Source organism: Typopeltis vanoorti, chromosome 8 (genome assembly GCF_054136105.1).
Source record: "Typopeltis vanoorti isolate ZY-2024b chromosome 8, IOZ_Tvanoo_1.0, whole genome shotgun sequence".
Classification (NCBI taxonomy): domain Eukaryota; kingdom Metazoa; phylum Arthropoda; class Arachnida; order Uropygi; family Thelyphonidae; genus Typopeltis; species Typopeltis vanoorti.
In genome coordinates this window covers 94537854-94563154 of record NC_143556.1, presented here as the reverse complement: position 1 = coordinate 94563154, position 25301 = coordinate 94537854, and the positions used below count along the sequence as shown (strand labels likewise).

General features: G+C 34.9%; 1 protein-coding gene across 1 annotated transcript in view; it reads right to left on the bottom strand.

The window, feature by feature from the left end:
• Positions 1 to 3740: 3740 nt before the first annotated feature.
• The window catches only part of Karybeta3 (karyopherin beta 3), a 348737-nt gene continuing 327176 nt past the window's right edge, over positions 3741 to 25301 (bottom strand). The window contains exon 27 of the mRNA XM_090396827.1: positions 3741 to 4051. Coding sequence (XP_090252953.1) covers positions 3965 to 4051 — 87 coding nt within the window. The 3' untranslated portion in view covers positions 3741 to 3964. The remainder of the gene's footprint in view (positions 4052 to 25301) is intronic.

Below are 25301 nucleotides of genomic sequence, written 5' to 3'. Positions count from 1 at the left end.
CCCGATACAGTATCCCATTTTTTTCTATCCAATCTTGTATTTTCCTCTTGACTATTTTCTCTAAGACCTTGACAATGATTCCTGATATGCTAATCGGTCGGTAATTTACAACAGCAGTCTTGGAACCACCTTTATGCAGTGGAACTATTTTTCCCTCTTTCCACCCGCTCGGGACTAACCCAGAAGGTGATTGTAGGTGATTGGAATTCACTGCCCGAAAGCATGGAGAGTGATAGATGGTGAATGCATTTAAGGCAAGGTGTAATGATTTGTGTGTGTGAGACAGTGGGACTGCCCAAGATGAGCCTCTTGACTTCATGAAAATCTTATAATAACGATAATAATAATAACAAACTTTCTCTTATTTTACAATATACCTGTTTTAGATAACTGAGTTTTATCATGTAAAGCATGATAAAACTCAGTTATCTAAAATCAGAAACCTGCAATTACTACCAAATGATAAAGATCCACTCCAAAAATGTTCTTTCTGTACATTTTCTAATGCAGAGATATTCATTTTTAATTTATTCTACTCATATATAACAAAGCTTGCCGCCATTGTGATAAAGGCCAAAGGAAGTTGCTGTCAATGGAAGTTTTTTTTTCACTTGGTTATACTATAAATTAAAGATGCCAAGAAATTATATACTTGTTTAATACTTTATCCTAGTGTAAGCAAAGTTTGCACCTGAAACATTTTCAGGACTGGGGCAACTCATGGTAAAGGTGGTATGACTTTACATCACTTGCCTTAGTATCCCATAATGCACACCACATCTCCTTGCAAACATGTATAATGCTATGCATTATGGGAAGGGCATAATGCATAACACTACCCAGACTGGTTTCGACCTTTATCGAGGTCTCTTCAGTGGGAGCCAGACCCAGAGGTGATACTAAAGTTGAAGTAATGCAGAAGTCATATTTTTCTTCTTGGTATCTTTAATTTATAGTATAACCAAGGGAAAAAAAATTTCCAACAAGCTTTCTCTAATCCAGAGTAATTTAATAACAAGGTGTGATATCTTTTGACAACTTTTATAAGAAAAACACGACTTCTGCATTACTTCAACTTTAGTGTCACCTCTGGGTCTGGCTCCCACCAATGAGACCTCAATAAAGGTCGAAACTGGTCTGGGTAGTGGCCCTTCCATAATGCATAGCATTATACATGTCTGCAAGGATATGTGCTTTGCATTATGGAATACTAAGGCAAATGATGTGAAGTCATACCTTTACCACAAGTTGCCCCAGTCCTGAAAATACTTCAGGTGCAAACTTTGTTTGCTTACACTTGGATAAAGGATTAAACCAAGTATATAATTTCTTGGTATCTTAAATTGAAGTTGCTGTCACTTTAGCTGGAAGGGTGATTCCACCTAATGTTCATGTTGACTGATTGCTGAAAAATCAACTACTCAGAAGACAGTTCAACTGCAAAGTGCTATATGGTTATAGTGTCCTTATAAAGTAAACATAAAACTGTAATGAAAGGAAGCAAGACATTTTTTGAAGTTTAACCTAATAGTCCAAAATCAGAAAACACAACATACGGTCAACAAGAATCTTTGGTTGGTTAGAATATCAAATTAAAAATTAAGAGCCAGGACCATGCAATATGGAATGCAACTTTCTGTTATCATTAGTTAAAGCAGCATAAGTAACATAAGTAGTAGTCTTAGCTCTTAAATTTTTATATGCAAATGTGAGACCCCCCCCCCCCCAGTTGTGACTGTCCAACTAAACCATGTTGTGAAGTTATGATAAAGTAAGTCATCAAAAAAACTGGCATAATTACTCTTTAAGGAAGATACCAAACCTGGCAATCCTAGTATTTAATGATTAGAAGTGTGTAAGTGCCCTCCTAAACCCTGTTAGCTTACAGAGGACCCTTGATAAGCAATCTCATAGGTAAAGCTCTTATCATATAGATAAAATCAACTAATTTGAGTGAATCCTTCCAGTAAAAGAGTAGGAGGGCCCAACCAAACCCATATTGCAAGTTGTGATAACATACTAAGATGGTATAGTTTAGTCATGGCCAAGTTTCCTAGGCCAAAGATTATTAAAAAAATTAAATATAAACTATATAAAATAATGAAAGATTAAATATAGACAGACATAAAAATGCATATCTTAAATGTATTTATGTCTTTATATTTTTTAGATATTTATATATCAGTGAATAATATATGTATATCATGAATTTCTGTCAAAATATGATAAACACAATTAAAACCAAAATTGCCTAGAGTCGTAACAACCAACCTTGCAAGATGCATACATGCAGCTCGAGCCAGAATTTGGCTACTGTTGGTATTGTTCTTTACCATTAAGGATTAGTGGTCGTAGAGCCACAATTCATTCTGTCCACATATTTTATTCTGTGTACAGGGGATAAAAAAAAGTTTTAACCTCTTCTTTTTTTCCCCTCCCCAGCCTTCTGGGTACAGGGAAGGCACTAATAAATCAAGAAAGTTATGAAACTCAGGTATGCTAACCACTTAGCCTTGCTGGCCAAGTGGTTAGCATACTTGCTCTCCAACCAACAGGCTGTAGATTCGAATCTGAATCCCACTCTAGGCATGGATGTTTATGATTGTCTTTATTAGGTGGGAGATGAATTCCATTGCCCAGTGCGACACCACCGTCCTGCTTATTGGAGGCATGAAGTGGCTTGAAAAAGTTCCATGTTTGTTCTCTAGAGCAAAGTTTCCAGACTATAGGAAAAAAAAAAAATATATATATATATATATAAATTGATAAAAATAGAATTTAAAAAAATCCTTAACCCCACTCACAGTACAAAATGTACTATAGTTTTGCAAATAACTTTTCATGAGTGGGAGCAACATTAAAAAAAAAAAATAATAATAATAATAAATGCAGTATCTATCTTGTGAATTTATTCCCGTGTGTGTGTGTGTGTGTGTGTAGGGGGCATGAATGATTTTTATATCATGTTCATTACAAAATAAACATTATCTGCAACTGTACTATAATTTTTATTATCCATGGAGGCCTACAAATAGAATTTAGTATGAAATATGCATGCACCAAACAAGTGAATATGCTTTGATGAGAATCAAAGATGCTCCAAGAAGAGGAAAGGGAGGAAGCAATTATCTGAGTGCACTCTACTAGATTCTTAGAGACAAGGTGATAGAAGAAAGAAAAGTTCACATGTAACTTACAGATTTCAAGGCTATCAACTATGGCTGCACTACATTAAAATACATAGGCAGCCAGTGTTGATCTGTAATTGATAGAGGATGCAAATCCTTTTATCTGAATTACTTCAAGAAATACATTGATGACAAACCACAAATGTGATGCTTTCAGAACCATATATTGCATTCTGATTACATTCTTAACTTGGAAATGTGAAATAGGACAGCAAACAAGTTTTTGGTGTCTCTGATGTTAACAGAAAATCCTACTTTTGAAACAGCATCTAAAAGATCATACCATACAGAAGTGCATACTATGCTAAAGGTAACAAGTATCTAATTTCAGTACTTTACATTATGATCAACATCAGATGAATTACTTTTTGAACACATATCCCTGCTTCCATATTCTTATGAGTTTGCAGCATTGACAAAGTGAATATCATTGTTTTTTTGGGGAAAAAATCGAGAAAACAGTTATGTAATATATATAATATTCTGTTGTATTGTATTGGTAAATGGTTCTGTAATAAGATGTATTTCACAAACAACTGAAGATAAGTCAGCTTAAATAGGAAAATAGATATTAAATCTCTTTTATTTCATGTGATTCTTTTACATGGACCTCCTGAGCCACTTCCGATTGGCGGTACACAGATGTAACATACAGTTCACGTCATAATAAAATTATTCTGTTCATCTACAAACAAGTCTGAAAGTGGCACTGAAGGGGCCTGTCTGAAGGAACGATGAAGTAAAATTTCAGATGACCAACAAGGGCAAGTGGCATTTCATTGTGATGTTAAAGCTTTATGTAGGGCTTCTTGCTGTTGTGAGGTTAATTGACTAATACATGCTGAGAATACTTCCCCGTTCCTCTGTAAAAGAATAAAATTACTCAACTGACATTCAATATCAAAATTTTAAGAAGATTCAGGTGATATACTAAGTAAAATCATTTACACCCTCTGTCCAAAAAGAAACCGAACTTTTGATAGAAAATAAAACACAGGCCAATTATAATTATTCAAATCATTTATTTCAATCAATATACTCTCCACCAGTTTCGATACAGCGTTTGGCATGGTCAATTAATTCATTAAATGAATTTTTTATATCGGTTTTTGAGATACTGTTGAGGGTCGTGGTTACTGTCGCTTGAATGTTTTCAATGGTCTCATATTGCTTTCCTTTCATCGGCAAATGAAGTCAGGAGAAGAGAAAGAAGTCAAAGGGTGCTAAATCAGATGAATACGGCGAGTGATCCAAAACACAAACTTGGTTTTTGCTCAAAAACTGTCTCATAATGTTCGAAAGATGAGATGGTGCATTATCATGCAAAAGTGACCAGCTACCTGCATCGTGATGTTCATGCCATAAGCTATGAATTCTCGCTATCAATCGCTTTAAAACATTGAGATAAAACTCACCATTGACAGTCTGGCCAGGCAGAACAATTTCTTTGTGGATAATGGGTCCACAAAGAAATACCACGCTGTCCAGTTTTTGGACAGCGTGGCATTTTGTCATCCTCAAGCCTCTCACAACCACTTTGAAATCGCTTAAACCACTCATAAACTTGAGCGGGATAAGCATTCATCACTGTATGCTTTTTGAAGCATTTGATGCATTTCAGTAAAACTTTTACCAAGTTTAACACAAAAGTCAATCGCAGTTCTCTGTTTGAAACTCATTTTCCAATCGTTCATCAAAACACACTGACACTTGGCACTATAACTCAGCTTCTAATGAAACAAACGTCATAAACAGTTGACACAACATTAATGAAGGTTGCACTTTCGACAACAAAAAGATACAACCGGTGGCGCCACTAGTTTCTTCTATTTTCGAAGAGTTCAGTTTCTTTTTGAATAGAGGGTGTATTTTCAAAAAAATTTAACAAATTAGATGTTATTATTTTTTCCTTACATAAATGGACCACTTGGAATAATGCTAAAACAATTAAGTGTAAGAAATATACTTCAATTGGGAACAGAACATTTGTGCTGTAACAGAAATCCTGGTTTATATCATTTAGTTGTTAAGCAACTGTGCTTATTCTCTTTCTTTGTGTGACACACACACACACACACACAATCTGTTTGATAGTTCGAAAAATGTGATATTACATCTGTTATATACAGCTATTGCCAAAATATTGCATTTGATCACAATATTCAATACTAGTTAGAAAGAACATTTAATGGTATACTACGAATGCAATTCCCATTAATCATTAATATTTTATTTGTAGTCATTTGCTGATGGGTATAAAAGACTGCATCATCAACAGCAAAATACATGATATCAAAAGTGATTGAGAAATAACATTATGGCAATGGCTTGTTGCCTTTTGTTATCTCCAGATAAGCACTAGCACTCATGTATTAAAAATCTAGATGAACTATAAGATTGGGGATATATTTAGAAGAGGTGGAAGAAATTAGGAATCTGGGGGAGGGGGGGGGTAGTAGATAAGGAACTGAAATTTCAAGGATATTTTTGCTAAAATTGTGAGGATAGCACAGTGCATTATGACAATGATGCAGAGAATACCGACATATAGGAGTAAAGATGCTATGATTTCATTGTAAGGCTTTCATCAGACTGCATATAGATTACAGTGCACAGATTTAGTCATCGGGTTAAAGAGATGTTGGAAAGACATCAGAGACGATTTACTAAGATGGTTTTTGTTCTCTGGAATTGGGAATGAAGACAGATTAAGGGAATGCAAATTGCAAAGTCTAGTGGACAGAAGGATGGGGGCCAAGATGTATAAATTGATAAGGGGTTATCACCAGTTTAATGTAGATTAGATTAGATGATTTTTCACAGAATGGGTAGAGACAGGGGGAGAACAAGAGACCATCCCTGGAAGCTGCATAAGGAGGTTGTGAGTGGTAAGAGGAAAGAGTATGGATTTTTTGCATGGAGAGTTGTGGATGGTTGGAATGTATTGCCTGGAAGTGTGTAGACAGTGAATGCATTCAAGTTACAATAAGATGAGCTGTGTGTATGTGTGATGGAGGACCTCCTGCAATGAGTCACTGATTTGATGGAGGTCTAATAACAATAATTTTGGGGCTCATGAGACATGATCATCATTAGTGTGACCCACTAATGATGATCATGGCTCATGAGCCTTGTATAAATATGTATAAAAGGAGGAAGCATAAAATCACAAATTATAGACAAAATAACACTAAAAAGTATTATATATAAATATACCTGATGGTTTTATTATGTATTATAATAAATTACTATCATTTAATATAATTACAAAACAAAAGTTTGAATTACTCATTCAAAGTGAATTTGGTGAATATGCTGCCCATCACCAATTTGTTATACTGTAGGATTTTTGATAGGTTATAGCAACAACTGATTCAAATTCCATTTGCAAAGATTGATCATGAAAGCACATTGAGGTTGCATTGTGCTTAAATGATCTTAAATGACCTTGAACAATATTATGTATCTCGTGCAAGTAAGTGGCTATTTTAAAATTTATTTTCAAATCATTCTTACACTGAGAGGTACAGAACCTATAGTGAGTGGATGATGTGTGTAGACGGGGAATCTCTTGATGTTCTTTTTGAAGAGCTAGAGGTAGTAGAGTTTGAAGAACAGTTAATTGATGTTGGACACCTTTTGCTCGTGCTTCTGTAGGTTTAGCAGAAATGCAGGATTGCCTGTTCTACTGAACTTCCATATATACAGTAGTTTCCACATGTAGACAAAACATGTCGAAACTTACCACTTATGACAGAGACTGAGGGAAAGGAGTTGCTAATTAACTACATTTCCTTATTTTGGATATCAAGAATTTTTAGAGAGGTTTTGGTGCACCATTCCCAATGGGAGAGTAGCATTCTAAAGTTGGTAGGTTTTGTACAGGTGAGAAGTAATGTTTTTGCTAAGAAAAGGCTACAGTTAAGTGTCAGCTCAACAAGGGAGCCTGGTCTTAGAACTATTTGACTCCCTTGGGAAAAAAAAAGTTTGGAACCAATGAAGGTACCCAAGTTGTCAACATATCTTCAATAAACCACAGGATGATGGAGATTAGCATTTAGGGCACTTGCTACACACAATACTGAAGCTTGAGAATGTATGCGCATCGCAAAGTTTGCTATATGAGGAAGGGGATAAGAGTACTATCATTGGCAAAGCTGTGGATAAGATTTGAGGTCAACAAAAGCTCATTTATATATATATAAAGAAGCAGGTGGGTGATATTACAAAGCCCTGAGAAAACTTGAATTAAGAGAGAAACCTAAACAGAACACAGAGCAAATGACTCAGGAGAAAACTGGGGGGGGGGGGGGGTCCATTTAGAAAAGGTAGACTACAAATGGCAATTGGCTGAGCTCCTCTATACCAGAGCCTATCAACGGTCTTAGAAATGTTAAGTGCAATAGTACCAGTTTCTTTAAATCTTTTCATGGAATCCAGAGATAAGTGATTAGCTGGCGGTCCTCCAGATGATGAAATTGTTGACGAGGCCATGATGATGATGCCAAATGCATCTTTAGGTACTGTAGGGGACCTGAAACGTGGTTGTCTAGTGAATGTTTTGGTGTGGCTGAGAATGAAGGAGTTCTTGTCTCTAACTATTTGCAGTGTTTTTTTTTTTTTTTTTTTACTGCCTTGGCACACTTTCAATATCCAAGCCATGGTTTTCCATGGCTGGGAATTTTAATTGGATCTGGACAGCAAAAACAATAGACCATGGAAGGAGCAGAAGTTCAAATCTTTCCACCAAAGATGAAACCTATATGAAATTATGATGGTCTGAGTTAGCAAGAAGTGAAGCGTTTTCAACAATGCACCTCTAAAGAGAACTGCTTAAAAAAAGTTTGATATGCTGGGCAATAAATGAAAGATTTGCTTTAGATAACTACGTATAGCAAATACTTTACCCTCTCTTCTAAGCTTGGTCAATAGAAGTAGAAAAAAGAATCAAGTTAGCATTGCGGACATTAAAATTAGAAAGGAAGGCAATGCCACTTTTTGGATAGCTGGGCTGCAGGAAATTAAGCTTTAAGGATAAGAAGTCAAAGGGATCAGAGTGATTTTAAAAATTAGGAGAGCAGATGCAGATAGTTTGCAACAATTTTGACTCCAAAAGACCATAACTGTGTGTGTTTCGTTAATTTTAGAAGTCTAAAGACTTGCAAACAAAGCTACTCTTCTCACCAGTAACGACACAGAAAATTCAAATAGTTATTACCAGCCACTCAAAACTGTTTCTGATATGAACTGGGCACCACTGCTGTAGACTACACATTTTTAAAGCAGTTTCACAAAATGCATTTGACTTGATTTTAATATGTTTGTATTTCTTTTAATCATTTCGTGAATACGAAGCATTCTTTTTCTGAGTCATTATTTCTGTTTAAATATTCTGTTGACTGTGAATTACTTTTTGTCTTTACAGTTTTTTTTATTCCTCTTTAAGCAGGATGAAGATTATTATTATTCATTTATTTATTTTAATTTTTTTGAAAACACCAACTGCATGATATTTAGTGTTTTGAAATATGAAAATTTAAAATTTTCAGATTATCTGATTTCATGCTTATCCTTGCATTTTTGGAATATGGCACTTTAAATCTTAATAATATCAAGTTAACTAAAAGAATAGGGTGGGCATCACAGGTCACTAACATATCCTGAAATCAATCTCTGTATCATAAACATCCGTTATACTCAAAAATAATGAAGGCTGGTTTTTTTTGCCATTATCACAATGCCAAAGTACATGACAGGAATGAGCGAGTGAGTGTGGACACATACACACACTTGTGCAGTAATGCTAACTGGAACTTGTCCATGAGTCATGGGTCAATACAAACACCTAACTCACCAACATTGTGACAGGTATGTCAAAAAATGTAAGCATGCCAATTAACTTTTTCAAATGGTGGTAGTAACTGATAGCATCCATTCAGTTTATAACCAGCTTAATTTAAAAAAAAAAAATTACTATACCTGTTCTTTAGAATGCTAAAGATTTGCATGTCTTATACTCAGCACAAGTACAAATAGATTTTAAGTTAAATAAACTTATATAGTTTTATTTATTTTTCATATACTTCAAGAATACATCCAATCAGCCACAAAAATGAAGATGCAAGACTCATGTGCTGAGTGAAGATATTATACAGTAACATAACACCTGATCTCGAATGAGTGTGTGTTTGTGGGAGTTGTTATTCAAATGTACAAATAATGATAGCAAAACAGCTGATTGTTCATTCTGTTTAATTGGCCATACCATCTTAGATTAGCATTGCTTACGCATACCTGAATGCTAACAATGTAAAATTTGTTCAACCATCTTTATTTTTAATATGGTTCAGTCACCAATGTTTTGTTTACTCTCCTAAGTTTTCTCAGCACTCTCATATCTATGGTCTCTAGTCTTCTATCAAATGTCTTATTCCAATCAGCTTTAAACAGTCTGGTTATATTGTTAGTTTAATGTTACGGCTAATTTTTCTTCTATCTCATATGAAACTAGTAAGGTGGGGAGACTCCATATCAAAAAAGTTGATGATCCTATCTATTTTCACAGTTTGTCTTTTTATTGCTAACTTTCATAACAATTTTGCAGTAGTTATTCAATTTAATTAAAGAATCCTGAAGAATTGTGCTGGATTTATTTAGTAGTATAATATCAATGGCATAAAGTAAAGAGCTGAGTTTATTATTTCAATTTCAATACCAGGTTTAAAGCTACTTTTCCTTCATGATGTAATCTGCAAAATATGAATAACAAAGGAAAAAGGCACATGTTATCTTCCTTCAATTGAATTTTCATCTAATTTTTTTTCCTGTACATCCTTCAATTCTAAATTGTTAACTTAAACCTCAGATTTTTCAACTAACTTGTTCTTCCCTCTTTTTCTCATCCACAAGTTTTCTGATTCTATTTTCAACTATGCTTGCATAAATCTTACTTGGAACACTCAGTAATAAAAACTCCTCAGTAATTGTCACATTCAGTTTTTATTTACTTATTAAAAAAGCTTTCCGAATTATACAGAACAGCTACTATAAACTACCTCCATATATGAGCATTTCTATCTTGAGTATTGATAGATACTCCTAGCTGATGTTTGATTTTTCTATTCTTGCCAACAACTTCATTACAGGCTTTGCTAGTTGAATCAATCAGCATCCTCAAGTTGTTTTACCACTGAGTCTATTATAGTTTGTTGTTTTCAAAATCCCCCCAATAACATTTTTATATTTGAGTCTACTATTCATCTTTGAAAGCTGCTAAATCTTAATTCTTTTTAAAATCTTGAATATTTTTCTCTTCAATATTTATTTTTAATTTTTTAAACTAAATGATCACTTCCTTTTCAAATCACCTTGATATTCTTTTATCCTGAATCAGTATAAAGATATTACAATCAGCAACAACATAGTCAAGACATTGCTTGTGTGTGCTCTCTCTCTATGTGAACTTATGCACATCTTTTGTGTTGGAATATGACATAGTATACTGTCCTGAATTTTAATTTTTTCTTCCAAATTTTGGTCCAACATTTCTGCTGTTTTCTCTTTTCTTTAAAATTTCACCTGGTTTCTCTAATGACTCAAAAAATCTCTTCTTACTTATTAGAATCTTCTATGAAGTACTGGTGCAAACATCACATTTCCATTTTGAAATGCTCTCCATCTTGAAACTACATGCCATTCAAAAATTTCATAATTGTCTTCTCCGTATGTTTGGTGGAGCAATGTTAGATAGGACAGGCAGCCAAAAGAGAGGGGTGCTTCTCAGTGTCCAACTAATTGTGTGCATGGTAGTTTAGCTGGGTGTCTATAATGTTAGTGTGTGCACTTCTTTCCCAGATAGGGGCACAATATTCTGCTGCAGAGAATGGGAGGGTTAGTGCAGACAATCTTAGGACTTCTGCACCACAACCCCAGGTTGTTCCAGCAAGCCTTGAAATGATATTGTTTCTCATTTTAATTTTGTTGATGATGTGCCTTTTATAGGTTAGGCTTCTGTCCAGGCTCACTCCAAGGTATTTCGGGTGAGGCTCGTGTTCTACCATTTTTCCACAGAAAGAAAGGTTGAGGTGTTGATTCGCCTCTGATTGTTCAGGTGAAATACTGTGGACACAGTTTTTGTTGGATTTGGCTTCAAGTACCAGGATGTTCAGGTCTGTGTTCAAGGTTGATTCCAGGTTGGCAAAGGAGGTCGACTGATGTAGGATCGTTAGGTCATCAGCATACATATACTTGCTTGAGCTGGTATGTGGTAAGTCACACATGTAGGTTTAAAAAATAAAGGAGATAACCCAGATCCCTGTGGGAAACCGTTGTAAGGAATCCAGGCCTGCTCTTTTTTCCGCTAATATGGACCCGATCTTTCTGTTGGAGAGAATAGATTCAAAAAACTGGAAAGTTTTTTTTTGCACATTATAATATTTCCTAGCTTTAGGAGGAGGCCCCTGATCCAGACTGTGTCATAAGCTGATGTTAAGTCAATGAAAGTGGCTGAAACACCTGAAAAAGGCATATGACGGAATACCAAGGAACCTAATCTACTAGGCCCTCAGAAAGAAGGGTGTAAGAGAAAAATTTGTTAAGGATTATTAATGCACTGTATGAAAAAACTGAGACAGCAGTAAAAATGGGCAGATTTAAGTTTCTTCTGGAAGCCTGCTTCAATCTGTGTAGTCAGGGCCAGGACCTGGTCACAGCAACTTCTTCCCAGCCTGAAGCCAGCTTGTTCAATCGGGAGTACTCTTTCAATGAGTGGTGAAATTCTTTTAAGGAGAATTTTTTCAAAGAGCTTAAAGGTGAAGCAAAGCAAGGAGATAGGTCGTAGATTTTTCACATCATTTTGATCTTTCCATGGTTTGGACACAGCAATTATTTTGGATTTCCCACCACAGATTTGGTAGTTTTCTAGTCATTATAATTTCTGAGAATAGGGCGGCCAGCCATGTTTGGCCTTGTTGACCGAGATATTTTAGAAACCCAGAGAGGATACCATCCACTCCTGCAGCCTTGCCATTCTTGGCAAGTTTTAAGGCTACCAGTACTTCTTCCCGAGATATTGGGTGTATAAGTTCAGGAAGCTCGGGGACCGTCTTCAGGTCCCCGAGCTTCCTGACGGAAGTCTGACAGTGTCTGATGGAAGATTGCACAGTAATTTTCCTGATAGAGCTGGGATGTATCTTGGAGGTTTTCAATAAATGATTAGCCATTTGATCAGGTGTTATCTCTGTTGTTTTGTGTGTTGTTGGTTCTGCTCCACCTAATGAAAATGACACTTTATTTAACTTAGTGAAGCCTTAACTAACATGAAATTTCATCATGTTGCACTATCAGTTTGTTTTACTATATTTTTTTGGATAATGTGAAATGAAGTCCAAGAGGCAATCAAAAAGAAAAAGGAAGCATTTGGGTCTTGGAAGCAAATAAGAAACAACGAAAACTGGGAGAAATATAAAGAGGAGAGAGAGGGAAGGCAAAGGTAGACGTGAGGAAAGCAAAAGAGAAAAAATGGAAGAAAATATATGCAGAGATAGAAAAAGAAAATGGAGAGAAAGTGATATATAGTATAGCAAAGCAGAAAAGCAATGGCACAAAGGATTTTGAAAAAAAGCACCATAATAAAAGATGAAAATTGAGTCATATTAGTAGAAACAAAGAAGGTGAAGGACAGATGAAAGGAATATTTTGCAGAGTTGTTAAATGTAGAAAATGAGAGGAAGATGCTAGAGGAGCAGGAAAGCATATAGGAGCCAAAGACGGAAGTCACAAAGGAAGAGGTAACAAAAGCAATAAGAAAAATGAAAAACAACAAAGCACCAAAATCATCAGAAGTAGTAGACTGAACCCATGAACTAATTAATAAAGTATGGAGAGAAGAAAGGATATCAGAGGAATGGAAAAGGAGCTTTGCAGTACCTATTTAAAACAAAAAAGCAACATACTAGATTGTGGAAACTAGAGGAATAAAACTTACAGAACTAAAGACATTTGAAAGAATAGTAGATAAGAGATTGAGAGAAATAGTGGATATTAACCAGATACCATGTAGTTTCATTAAATGGAAAGGAACAACAGATGCAATCTATATGATGAGATAACTACAAGAAAAGTGTTTCAAGAAAAATAATAGGCTTATCCATATGTTTGTAGCCTGAAAAAGGCATATGACAAAATACCAAGGGACCTAATCTACTAGGCCCTCAGAAAGGAGGGTGCAAGAGAAAATTTTGTTAAGGATTATTAATGCAATGTATGAAAAAACCGAGACAGCAGTAAAAATGAGCATTGGAACAACAGAATTTTTCAACATCAAAGTGGGCTTGTATCGAGGGTCAGCACTGAGCACATTTCTATTTGTGATTTTTAGATGAACTCAGTGAAGGAGTAGTCAAAAATACAGCATGGAATATATTATTTGCAGATGACTTGGCTATCACAGGTGAAATTGTAGAAGAGGCTCAAAAGTTTTATAGAGTGGCTAAATACCTTGGAAGATGCAGGTCTAAAGATAAAAATTAAGAAAACTGAAGTAATGGTTAGTGAGAGGGAAGGACATGAAGAAATTAGTATAAAGGATAGAGAAGGAGGTATCTTAAAAGAAGTTGACCATTTTAGGTACCCGGGATCAACCATAGAGAGATAAGGCACATGAAACTTGGCAGTCAGAAAAAGAAATAGGGCAGATTAGAATAAATGGAAGGATATGTCAGGAGTGATATGTGGCAAAAATGCACTGAAAAAAGTAAAAACAAGTAGTATATATAAATCAGCCATTAGACTGGCCTTCTTTTATGGAGCAGAGACATAGGCAACAAAAGGAACTCAGGAGAAACAATTGGAAAGAACAGAGATGAGGATGCAAATGGAACATCAAGGAGGAATGAAGATATAAGGAAGGACACGGGGATTAGAACAATTAGTGACAGAGCGAGAGAAAGTAGATTGAGGTGGAATGGCCATGTCACAACAATAGAAGTGAAGGGTAAGAGAAGAAAAGGAAGACCAAGCAAAAGATGGTGCAAAAACATTAAAAGGGATATGCAAGAAGTTGAACTGGAAAGAAGGAAGGCCCAAGACAGAAATAAGTGGAATAAAATTGTCCGAATGGCAGACCGCCAGGACTGTCTGGAACTAAAATGTCAAAAAGAAGAAATGTTTGGAATGGTTTCACACATGTACTCCTATAATAAAAAAAGTTCACAAGATCACCAATAAAAATACCACTAAAAACAAAAAAGATGACAAGAATGCCATAACCATACCCTACATCAGAGGCATTTCAGAAAATATAGACAGAATACTACATAAATACAACATCAAGACTACCTTCAAACCCGACAAAATTAAAAAATTCACTCAGCTCTTCCAAAGATCCTCTTCCATACCTGGCCCACCCAGGGGTTTACAAAATCCAATGTACATGTAACCTACCCTACATAGGGGAAACAGGACACACGATCCTAATCAGAAAAGACGAACACAAACGACACATTAAATACCTTCGATTATGGTAAAACAGGTCTATCAGACCATGCACTCCCAACATACTATAGAAGTGACTGGAAAGACACAAGTCCCTACACCACACCAAAACTTGGTTTGAGAGAAAATTCAAAGAAGCCTGTGAAATGTTAAAACACTATCCAAACCTGAACAAAAACGATGGATTAATCATTCCAAGAATGTGAAGGACCCATCTGCAACCCTTATAGCAACTGGAGCAGGACCAGAAGAAAATCTTAATATGAGAGGACTTCAGAAATGTTTAATGTGGTTCTGTTTTTAATTTAATTTTTTTAAATCTATTTATAATTTTTTTTTATTTTATCTTATTAATTTAATTTTTCCACAAGAGATCAGGCTAGGTCAAATAAGCAGTTAGATTCATTTCCGCTTTGTAAAGTGCAGTGGCATGTAGCTATCTTATACATATGTATTTTCCCGATGATGACCTTAACACAGAGGTCAAAACGGCGAATGTTACTTTCCTAATATTAAGTAATTATTTTAACACGTGTCTTATGTCTCCATAAATTTTTGAATGCTGACCACCGTGTAACCTTAAAAGAAAGAATTCACATACGTAATAGAAAACAAAATATAATTTATTACTCCTATATATTTTACTCTGGAAGAAATCCTGAAAAGACACCAACTCGACATCACCAGAGTTCAAGATTGGTACTATCAATATAAGCCTGAATGGCAAAGAAATGGAATTAGCTAAAGAATTAGATAAGTAACAGATTGACATAATAGGGGTGACTGAAACAAAAAAGAAAAACTGGTGAGATATTGCTGACCAATAAATACAAAATGTTATATTCAGGCAATGACAATCAAGAAAAAGGAGTAGCTATAGTATTCAACACTAAATACGAGGGTAATCTTCTTGAATGGCAGGCAACATCAAGTAGTGTAATGCATGCAAATATCAGAATGAGGAACTGGACAATGAGTCTTATTTGTGCCTATAGTCCCACAGAAGGCTCTACTAAAGTAGAAGTGGATAATTTTTTTGAGGCTTTAGAGAAAGGAACTGACACAATGAAAAAGGAAAAGTGGATCCTTGGGGGATCTAAATAGCAGCGTAGGAAATTATTGTCAGACATACAAAAATGTTTTGGGAAAATTTGGAGAAAAGAGCAAAGCTAATAATAATGGCAAATACCTGTTGAATTTCTGCTCAGGACATGGACTGGTTATTACACAACGTTCCAACATAAAAATGTGCATAAATTCACATGGACAGAAGAGGCAAGGAATAAAAAAAGTCTCATTAACTATGTTATTGTTGATAGTGATGTTTTCTCACTTGTGCAGGACACTAGAGTGTACACAGGATTCAAAATTGGAAGTGATCACCATTTAGTCTTGAGCAGGATAAAATTGATTTTCATATTGAAAAGAATAACATGTAAGAAAGTTTTAAAGCAAATAAAAGTTGAGCAGCTCTCAGATGTGAACTGTAGACTAAAATACACAAACATTATTCAAGAAAAAATGAGAGTTTGAGAACAGGAACCAAACCTTAGAGATTCAGTGGCAAGCACTGAAGAAAACACTGATTGATTCAGCCAGAGAGGCATGTGGTGAGGTTGGAAGAAAAATCAGAACTCCATGGTCAACCCAGGAAGTTAAAGAGGCAGTAAAGGAAAAGAAGATAGCTTATCAAATGTTCCTGGAAAATAAGTCAGCTTAGGTTCTTAGAGAATACAGAGATAAATGTAAGAAAGCTAAACAAAGTCATGGGAAGACTTTGGTAATAAATATCAAGAAGTGGCAAGATATTCTGGAGGTTGTTGAAGAAGCTCAGTAATGGAGGAAAGAGTGTTGTAAAAGGAATTAGAGATGATAAAGGAGACATGAAAACTGGTGAAAATGATATCCTTGAAGCATGGAGTAATTACTTCAAAAAAATCGCTAAACGAAATAATCAGTGACAGCACAGTGGTAAAAACACACAACAGGCATCCAGACTGGAATACATATCCATAATTGAAGTAAAAAAAATGTGGAAAGGCAGCTGGAGTAGATGATATTTGACCAGAATTGATCAAGTGTGGAGGTATAAAAGTCTTGCAGTGCTACACTGCATAGTTCAGAAGGCTGGACAGAGGGACAAATTCCAAATGATTGGATTAGAGCGCTCATATTACCCATATATAAAAAAGAAAATAAAAGTGAATGTGAAAATTACAGAGGTATTTTCCTACTGAGTGTTCCTGGTAAGATTTATACACGTATACTTAAGAAGAATTGTGGAAAGGAAGTTTGGTGAAAAACAAGCTGGATTCAGGCCAAATAGAGGCTGTCAAGATCAGATTTTCACTTTACAACAAATAGTCGAAAAATCATGGGAATATAACAAATATATGTATTTAAGTTTTGTAGTTCTGGAAAAGGTAGATGACAAGGTGCCAAGAGAAAAGCTATTCAAAACACTATAGTTGTATTGTGTTAATGGGGCATTATATCAAGCAATATTTAGTCTGTATTTGAGTTGTAAGTCAGCAATTAGAATTGAAGGAAATACAGGAACATGGCTTAATATTAAATCTGATGTCAGACAAGGATCCACATTATCCCCTCTATTATTCATTATCTATATGGATCACATTATGAAGAAAAGTGGTATCTAATCTGATGTCAAAATTGGAGATGTTAATGTCAGCTTTTTGCTTTATGCGGATGATGTTATACCTAAGTTGAATAACTGTTGTAATAGATATGGTATGAAGGTCAGCACTAACAAGGCAAAGACAATGAAAATGGGCAGAAGCATTGAAAATATCAACTGCATTGAAGAACCTATAGAAGCCGGCCTGGTTGGTGCAGTGGTTAGCATATCTGCTCTCCAGCCAAAAGGCTGCAGGTTCGAATCCCGCATGGGCATAGATGTCTGTGAAAGTACTAGTGGTGGTAGTCGGCAGTAGAGGCGTTGGTGTTAGATGATGAAGGTTGGTGGAGTAGTGAGACGAAGAGTTGTAGAGTACATGCCCTCCCTCGATGAGTCCAAAGACTCATCGAGGGAGGTGTGATGTAATAATTATAATAATAGAACAAGTAAAGCATTTCAGCTACTTAGGCATGATTTTTAGTGAAGATGGTAAATTAAATATGGAAATTAACAACAGAATCGGCAAAGCTGGTATTGTAGGAAATGAACTGAATAACTTTATATGGAATAAGAGAGAAATTAGTCAAAACACTAAATTAGCTGTATACAAGACTGTTCAAACCAATTTAACATATGGATCTGAGAGCTGGGTTAGAAGTAGAACACTTGACCAAAGATTAGAGATTGCAGATATGAGAGTCCGGAGAAAGATCAAGGGCATGAACAGATGGTATCAATGACAATATCATATTTAAAATGAGGATATTAAGAAAGAACTTGACACTGTTAGCATCCAGGATTGTGTCATCAGATCTAATCTCAGGTGGTATAGTCACTTAAACAAAATGGGAGAGGAGAGATTAGCAAAACAAGTGTTCTGTACCAGGCTAGCAGGAAAAAGATTCAGAGGAAGACCAAGATATATATGTGGATTGATAGTAAAAAATGCCTTAGAAGACAGAAATATAAGATCTGATAATGTTGGAGTCTTGACAGGTAACAGATTGATTTGGAAGAAAATTGTAGATAGGAACTTAGTAATGATCTAAGTTTTTTATGTAGTACTATCATATCCTGTACACATCCCGAAATATGTCATGAACTTCTTTCAGGAAGAAGACAGAAGAAAAACTGCTAACAACATTTAAATTCTGAATATAGCATGCATATAATATCATGTGTCTTGGTCACAGCTGTTCAGTAGGAAGAAACACTGTTAGAGTTCAGAGACATGGGAATAGATGTATAATTAATTTAAAAATAATAAAGAAATAAAAATATAAAAAATTAAACAATTAACAGCAGTCACTTCCCAATACTTAGAAAAAGGCATTCCAATCTTAATCATTTTGATTAAGATTGGAATGGTGTCATAGAGCTTCACACGATTCAAAAAAATAAATGGTCAAATTTGAACCTACTATAGCGTAGCATCTAGGTACGGTTTCAGTGAATTCTGAGTTTAGTATTGATGGCATGAGAAGCAAGTCATGAGGCTTCAGAATCCAAAAAGGTTATATAATCTCGATGTTATTCAATTCTAATAGTAACAGAAGGGCCAGTCTGTTCAAAGTAGCAAAGATGACAAGAACAGCGTATTTGATAAACACCAAGCAAGGATAAAGGCGATGATATATCTTTGATAGGTGGTGAGAAAGATGACAACTTTTGCACTGATTTGAAGGTGGTGCAGCATCTTGGTACAGTTCCAGTGAAGTCTGTGTCTAGTGTTGATGGCATGAGAAGCAAAGCCTGAGTCTTCAGAATCCAAAAATCTTAGTTAATCTTGATGTTCTTTGATTCAAAGGAAACAATTTCCGATGAAGATCTTTAATTTTTTTTTCTTTGAAGTGATGTTTAATATAAGATACGGTTCTCCCAGTAAAACTTCATAAGAAGTCTTGACAGATATTTTGCCAAATAAGTGAAGTAATAGAGTAAATTGTATTTTATTTAATTCTTCTAATAGAAGAGACTTAGAAAAACAAATTGTGTCTGCTTGGTGTATAAGTCTTTTGATTATACCTTTTTTTGTGATGGATGATGATGTGAAAATGTGTGGATATATCTGCCTGTAAAGGATAGCTTCCTGTAAACAGAAAATTCAATATTACCAACGGAGTTACAATGTATTGAAGTATCCAAAACAGGAAAATTGTTGTCACATTCATGTTCAATAGTGAACTTGATGTGAGTATATAAGGAATTAATTTTATCCAGAAACTGCAGTAATGCTGTTTCAAAGTGAGACCAGATTGCAAAGATGTTATCAACAAAACATAGCCAAATACAAGGTTGAGAAGAAATGCTATTAGAAATCTGATCCTCTAAATGCTCCATAAAATAATTTAGTACAGCAAGCGAAATACTGGCATTGATAGTACACACTTGAATAAAATGATGATTTCAAAAGGGAAATCGACTTGTAAAAGCTGTAGAGTTTCTTCAAGTAGTATATTTGTAAACAATGACACTACATCAAAGAAAACCCATAATTTTAGATGGAGAGCTTTAATTTTTACTTTGAAGTAAAAACTGTTTTATAAGAAATGGTTCTCTCAGTAAAATTTCATAAAAGTCTTGACAGACAACAACAACACAAATGTCAATCAGATATGATCTTGGAAACATACCAGCTGAATACAATATTAGTATACAGAACAGATTCAACACACTCGATTTGTGTGAAAGAGAACCAGATGAACTGTGGATACAGATTAAAGATATAATTAAAACAGAAGCAAAGAAGAATATTCCAACAGTTTGTAAGAAGAAAAAGAAGTTTAAACGGTTGTCAGAAGATGCCATCAAAACTGCTCAGGAAAGGAGGAAAATGAAGGCCACAGGAAATTTGCAGGAAGTACGGCATTTGAATGCAGAGTTTCAATGATAAGCCAGAAGAGACAAGGAAAAATACTTTAACCAGGAATGCCAACAAATAGAAGACCAAAATAAGAAAGGAAAAACAAGAGATCTTTTCAAAAAGATCAGAACTAACAGAGAAGTTTAGTGCCAAGGTGACAATATTGAAAAGTAAACATATCTTACAGAAGCTGCAGACATCAAAGAAAGATGGAAAGAGTATACAGCAGCCCGTTACAGAAAGGACTCCAAAATTACTGAGAAATTTGAAGAGCAGGATTATACACAGGAGCCAGTACCACTGGAGAGTGAAGTGAGGTGGGCACTGCAACAGCTATCCAGTAAGAAAGCACCAGGAGGAGATGGAATACCTATTGAGCTTCTCAAAGCCCTGGGAGAAAAGGCAGTTAAAATTTTAACAGCTCTATGTCAGCGAATTTGGATCACAACTGACATGGCCTAGGGAATGCAAAAAAAATAAATTTATATACCTTTATTGAAGAAAGACGATGCAAGAGTGTGAAAATTACAGAACTATAACACTGATTTCTCATGCAAGTCAAGTCTTACTTAAGATCGTTCAGAAAAGACTGGAACCAATCATGATGAGAGAAATGCCAGATGAACAGGCAGGATTTCAAAAAGGCAGAGGAACAAGAGATCAAAATCGCCAATGTGAGATGGATAATAGAAAGAGCACAGGAATATCAAAAGAATGTCTACCTTTGTTTCCTTGACTAGAGCAAGGCTTTTGACTCTGTAGATCATGTGAAACTGTAGAATGTGTTAAGAATAATGGGAGTACTAGAGCATTTCATTATCCTTTTGAGGAATCTTTATTATGAACAAGAAGCTACTGTCTGAACAGATCTTGGAGAAACCGAGTATTTCACTACAGGTAAAGGGGTGTGACAAGGATGTATTTTATCTCCGTACCTGTTTAACTTGTACAGCGAATACATTTTAAAAATAGCAGGGCTGGAGGAGTCTTCAGTTGGAATTAAAATTGGTGGAAGAAATATTAATAATTTGGGATGTGCAGATGATACCACCTTGCTAGCAGAATGCAAAGAAGATTTGGAGGAACTTATTATGAAAGTTAAAGAAGAAAGTGATAAATATGGTCTTAAAACTTAACCTCAAAAAGACAAAAGTTATGGCAACATGTAAACTTAATGATTTAAGTAGATGGGGAGAAAATGGAAGCAGTTAACAATTTTGAGCTCTTTCCCGAATTGATAAAGATGGTTATTGTACTGAAGAAGATTATTACTCGGAAAGAAAGCAATGACAAATTTAAGCAAGATCTTTAAAGATAAAGATATTAGACTCGCAACAAAAACAGAATCGTGAAAGCAATGGTATTCTCTATGGCACTGTATGGATGTGAAAGTTGGACCCTGAGAAAGAATTAAAGAAGGAAGATAGATGCATTTGAATTATGGGTTTGGAGACGCTTACTAAGAATACCATGAATTGCAAAGCAAACCAATAAATCAGTGATAGACAGAATAAAGCCAGATTGCTCCCTTGAAGCTATGATCATCAAGCAAAAATTGTCATACTTTGGGCATATTATGTGAGCAAATGACAGTCTGGAGAAGATGATGATGCTTGCTAAAGTTGATGGAAGCAGGAGAAGAGGAAGACAAGAATTAGCAAGTGGAATGTGCTTGGAAATTCTGAAAGATATGGCCAGGGACAGATCTGAATGGAGAATGTATGTTCATAGAATCACCAGGAGTCGAAAACGACTCGATGGAACATAACAAAAACTTGACAGATATTTTTCCAAATAATAAGTAGGAGATCCTAAGCAATCAACTATTGGACGTAATGGATAACCAGATTTGTGTATCTTAGGAAGGCCATATATCAAAATGGTTGCATATTGTGCGATTTTGTCATTTATAATAATATGAGAATAATGAATTCAATGTTTAAACACAAGGAAATAAATAAATATACTTGGTCAGTCAGAGGATACAAATCAGTAATTGACTACGTTATCACAAATTTTAAATAGGCAGAGTTAATTTTAGATGTAAGAGCATATCAAGGCTTTGAATTAAACTCTGAACATTATATGGTATCAGCAAAAATTCGTTTTAAACCAAAGTGACTAAAAACACACAGAATTGAAAATTCTTACCAGCCAAGCTACAAAATTTCTTCATTACAGGATCCTTAAGTTAGACTACAATATCAAAAATGCACAAACTTAAAAATAGAAACCATACATGAATCAAGTGACATAGAAGATGAATAGAAAAATTTGAAACAAATTCTCACAAAAGCAGCAACAGAAATCTTAGGAATAAATCACAAATGGATTAGAAAAAGAGGACTACGAGACTGGAACAAAGAAATAGAAAATATAATAAAAATCAAAAAGGACAGTTACCAGAAATGGCTAAATTCCAAAACAATAGAAGCAGAAATAGAGTATAAAAGAAATAGTGCAATTGCAAAACGAGAAGTAAGGAAAAAACATATAGAAAGATTGAACAATTTCGTAACAGAACTAGAAAAGGATTTATTTAAGCCACAACTCAAAACCTATAAAGTAATAAAAGAAAAGATAAAAATACAAACGATAGATTTAGAAAAATGGGTGACCTATTTCCAAAATCTCTGGACAGATGAGAAAAATGAAATAAAATTTTATAAGACAAAGAATGACCTAATAGAAAATATCACAATGTTAGAACTGAAAAATATAATAAAGAAGATGAAAAATAGGAAAACACCAGGAGAAGACAATATAAATATAGAACTATACAAAAATGCAGGTGAAAAATTTAATGAAAGACTTCTGAAATTTTTTAATATGGTTTGGATGTCTGGAAAAACCCCTAGCTCTTGGGAAAAAAAGCACTGGTTATCCCATTCTATAAAAAAGGAAATAAAGACAATTGCAATAATTATAGGGGAATTAGCCTGTTGAATACAGGATATAAAATATATGCAGGAATATTAAAAGAGAAACTAAGCAGCATTGTAGAAGACAACACTAGAAGAACAAAATGGTTTCCGAAAAGGCCGATCCTGCATAGATCCAATTTTTACTTTAAAATTATTAATAGAAAAGAGAAAAGAATTTCAAAAAGAAACACATGTGGCCTTTATTGATTATGAAAAAGCTTTTGACAAAATTAGTAGTCAAAAATTGTTTAAAATATTAACCGATTTAAACATACCAAACCAACTTTTACAATCTATTCAAGAAATATATACAGGAAATAAAATAGCAGTTAAATTAGAACACATCTCAGAATGGAAAGATATATCAAGAGGAGTACGACAAGGATGTACCCTCTCACCTCTGCTTTTCAATATATATATATATATATATATAAATGAAATATTAACAATCTGGAAACAGCATAACCCATTTGGTATACAAATGACCCCGCAAATGAAGATAGATACATTACTATTTGCAGATGATCAAATAGTATTAGCTACATCAGAAGATGACTTACAAAGATCATTAAAATCATTAAATGATATCTCAAAGCAATATAATATGACAATATCTAAAGAAAAAACAAAAATAATGGCATTCAAAGGAGAAAACCCAATAAGAAGTAAAATTGTGATAGATAATAAAATACTAGAACAAGTAAACACTTTCAGATACTTGGGATGTGATCTATCATACGAAGAAGAAAAAGACATAGACACTAAAATAGTGTCTATTTTAGTGTCTATGTCTAGTGTCTAGACACTAAAATAGTGGCCTGAAATGTGGAAAGGGCAGGAGTAGATGATATTCGACCAGAAACGCTGAAGTATGGTGGTATAAAAGTCTTACAGTGGCTGCACTGCATAGTTCAGAAAGCCTGGACAGAGGGACGAATTCCCGATGATTGGAGTAGCGCTCTCATAGTACCCATATATAAAAAGGGAAATAAAACTGAATGTGAGAATTACAGAGGTATTTCCCTACTGAGTGTTCCTGGCAAGATCTATGCAAGTATACTTGAGAAGAATTGTGGAAGAAAAGCTTGGTGAAGAACAAGCTGGATTCAGGCCAAATAGAGGCTGTCAGGATCAGATCTTCACTTTATGACAAATAGTCGAGAAAGCATGGGAATACAACAAAGATCTGTATTTAAGTTTTGTCGATTTGGAAAAGGCATATGATAAGGTGCCAAGAGAGAAGCTATTCAATACGCTGCAGTTATATGGTGTCAATGGGGCATTATATCAAGCAATACTTAGTCTTTATTTGAGTTGTAAGTCAGCAGTTAGAATTGAAGGAAGTACAGGAAGATGGTTTAATGTTAAATCTGGTGTGAGACAAGGATGTACATTATCCCCTCTGTTATTCATTATCTATATGGATAACATTATGAAGGAATGTGGTATTAAACCTGATATCAAAATTGGAGATGTTAATGTCAGCTCTTTGCTTTATGCGGATGATGTTATACTTCTAAATAAATCCGCTACAAGTCTGCAAGATTCTCTGACTAAATTGAATAGCTGTTGTAATAGATATGGTATGAAGGTCAGCAATAAAAAGACAAAGACAATGAAAATAGGCAGAATCATTGAAAATGTCAACTGTGTTGTGAATGGAGAACCTGTGGAACAAGTAAAACATTTCAGCTACTTAGGCACGATTTTTACTGAAGATGGTAAATTAAATATAGAAATAGACAACAGAATCAGCAAAGCTGGTATGGTGGGAAGTCAATTGAATAAATTCATGTGGAATAAGAAAGAAATTAGTCGGAACACTAAATTAGCTGTATACAACACAGTGTTCAAACCAGTTTTAACTTATGGATCTGAGAGCTGGGTCAGAAGTAAAACACTTGACCAAAGACTAGAGACTGCAGATATGAGAGTCCTGAGAAAGATTAGAGGTGTGAACAGATGGCATCAATGGCAATATCATATTAAAAATGAGGATATTAGGAAAGAACTTGACATTGTCAGCATCCAGGAATGCGTTAACAGAGCTAATCTCAGGTGGTATGGTCACTTAAATAGAATGGGAGAGGAAAGATTAGCAAAACAAGTGTTCTCTGCCAGGTTGGCAGGAAAACGACCCAGAGGAAGACCAAGATATAGGTGGATTGATACAGTACAAAGTGCCTTAGACGATA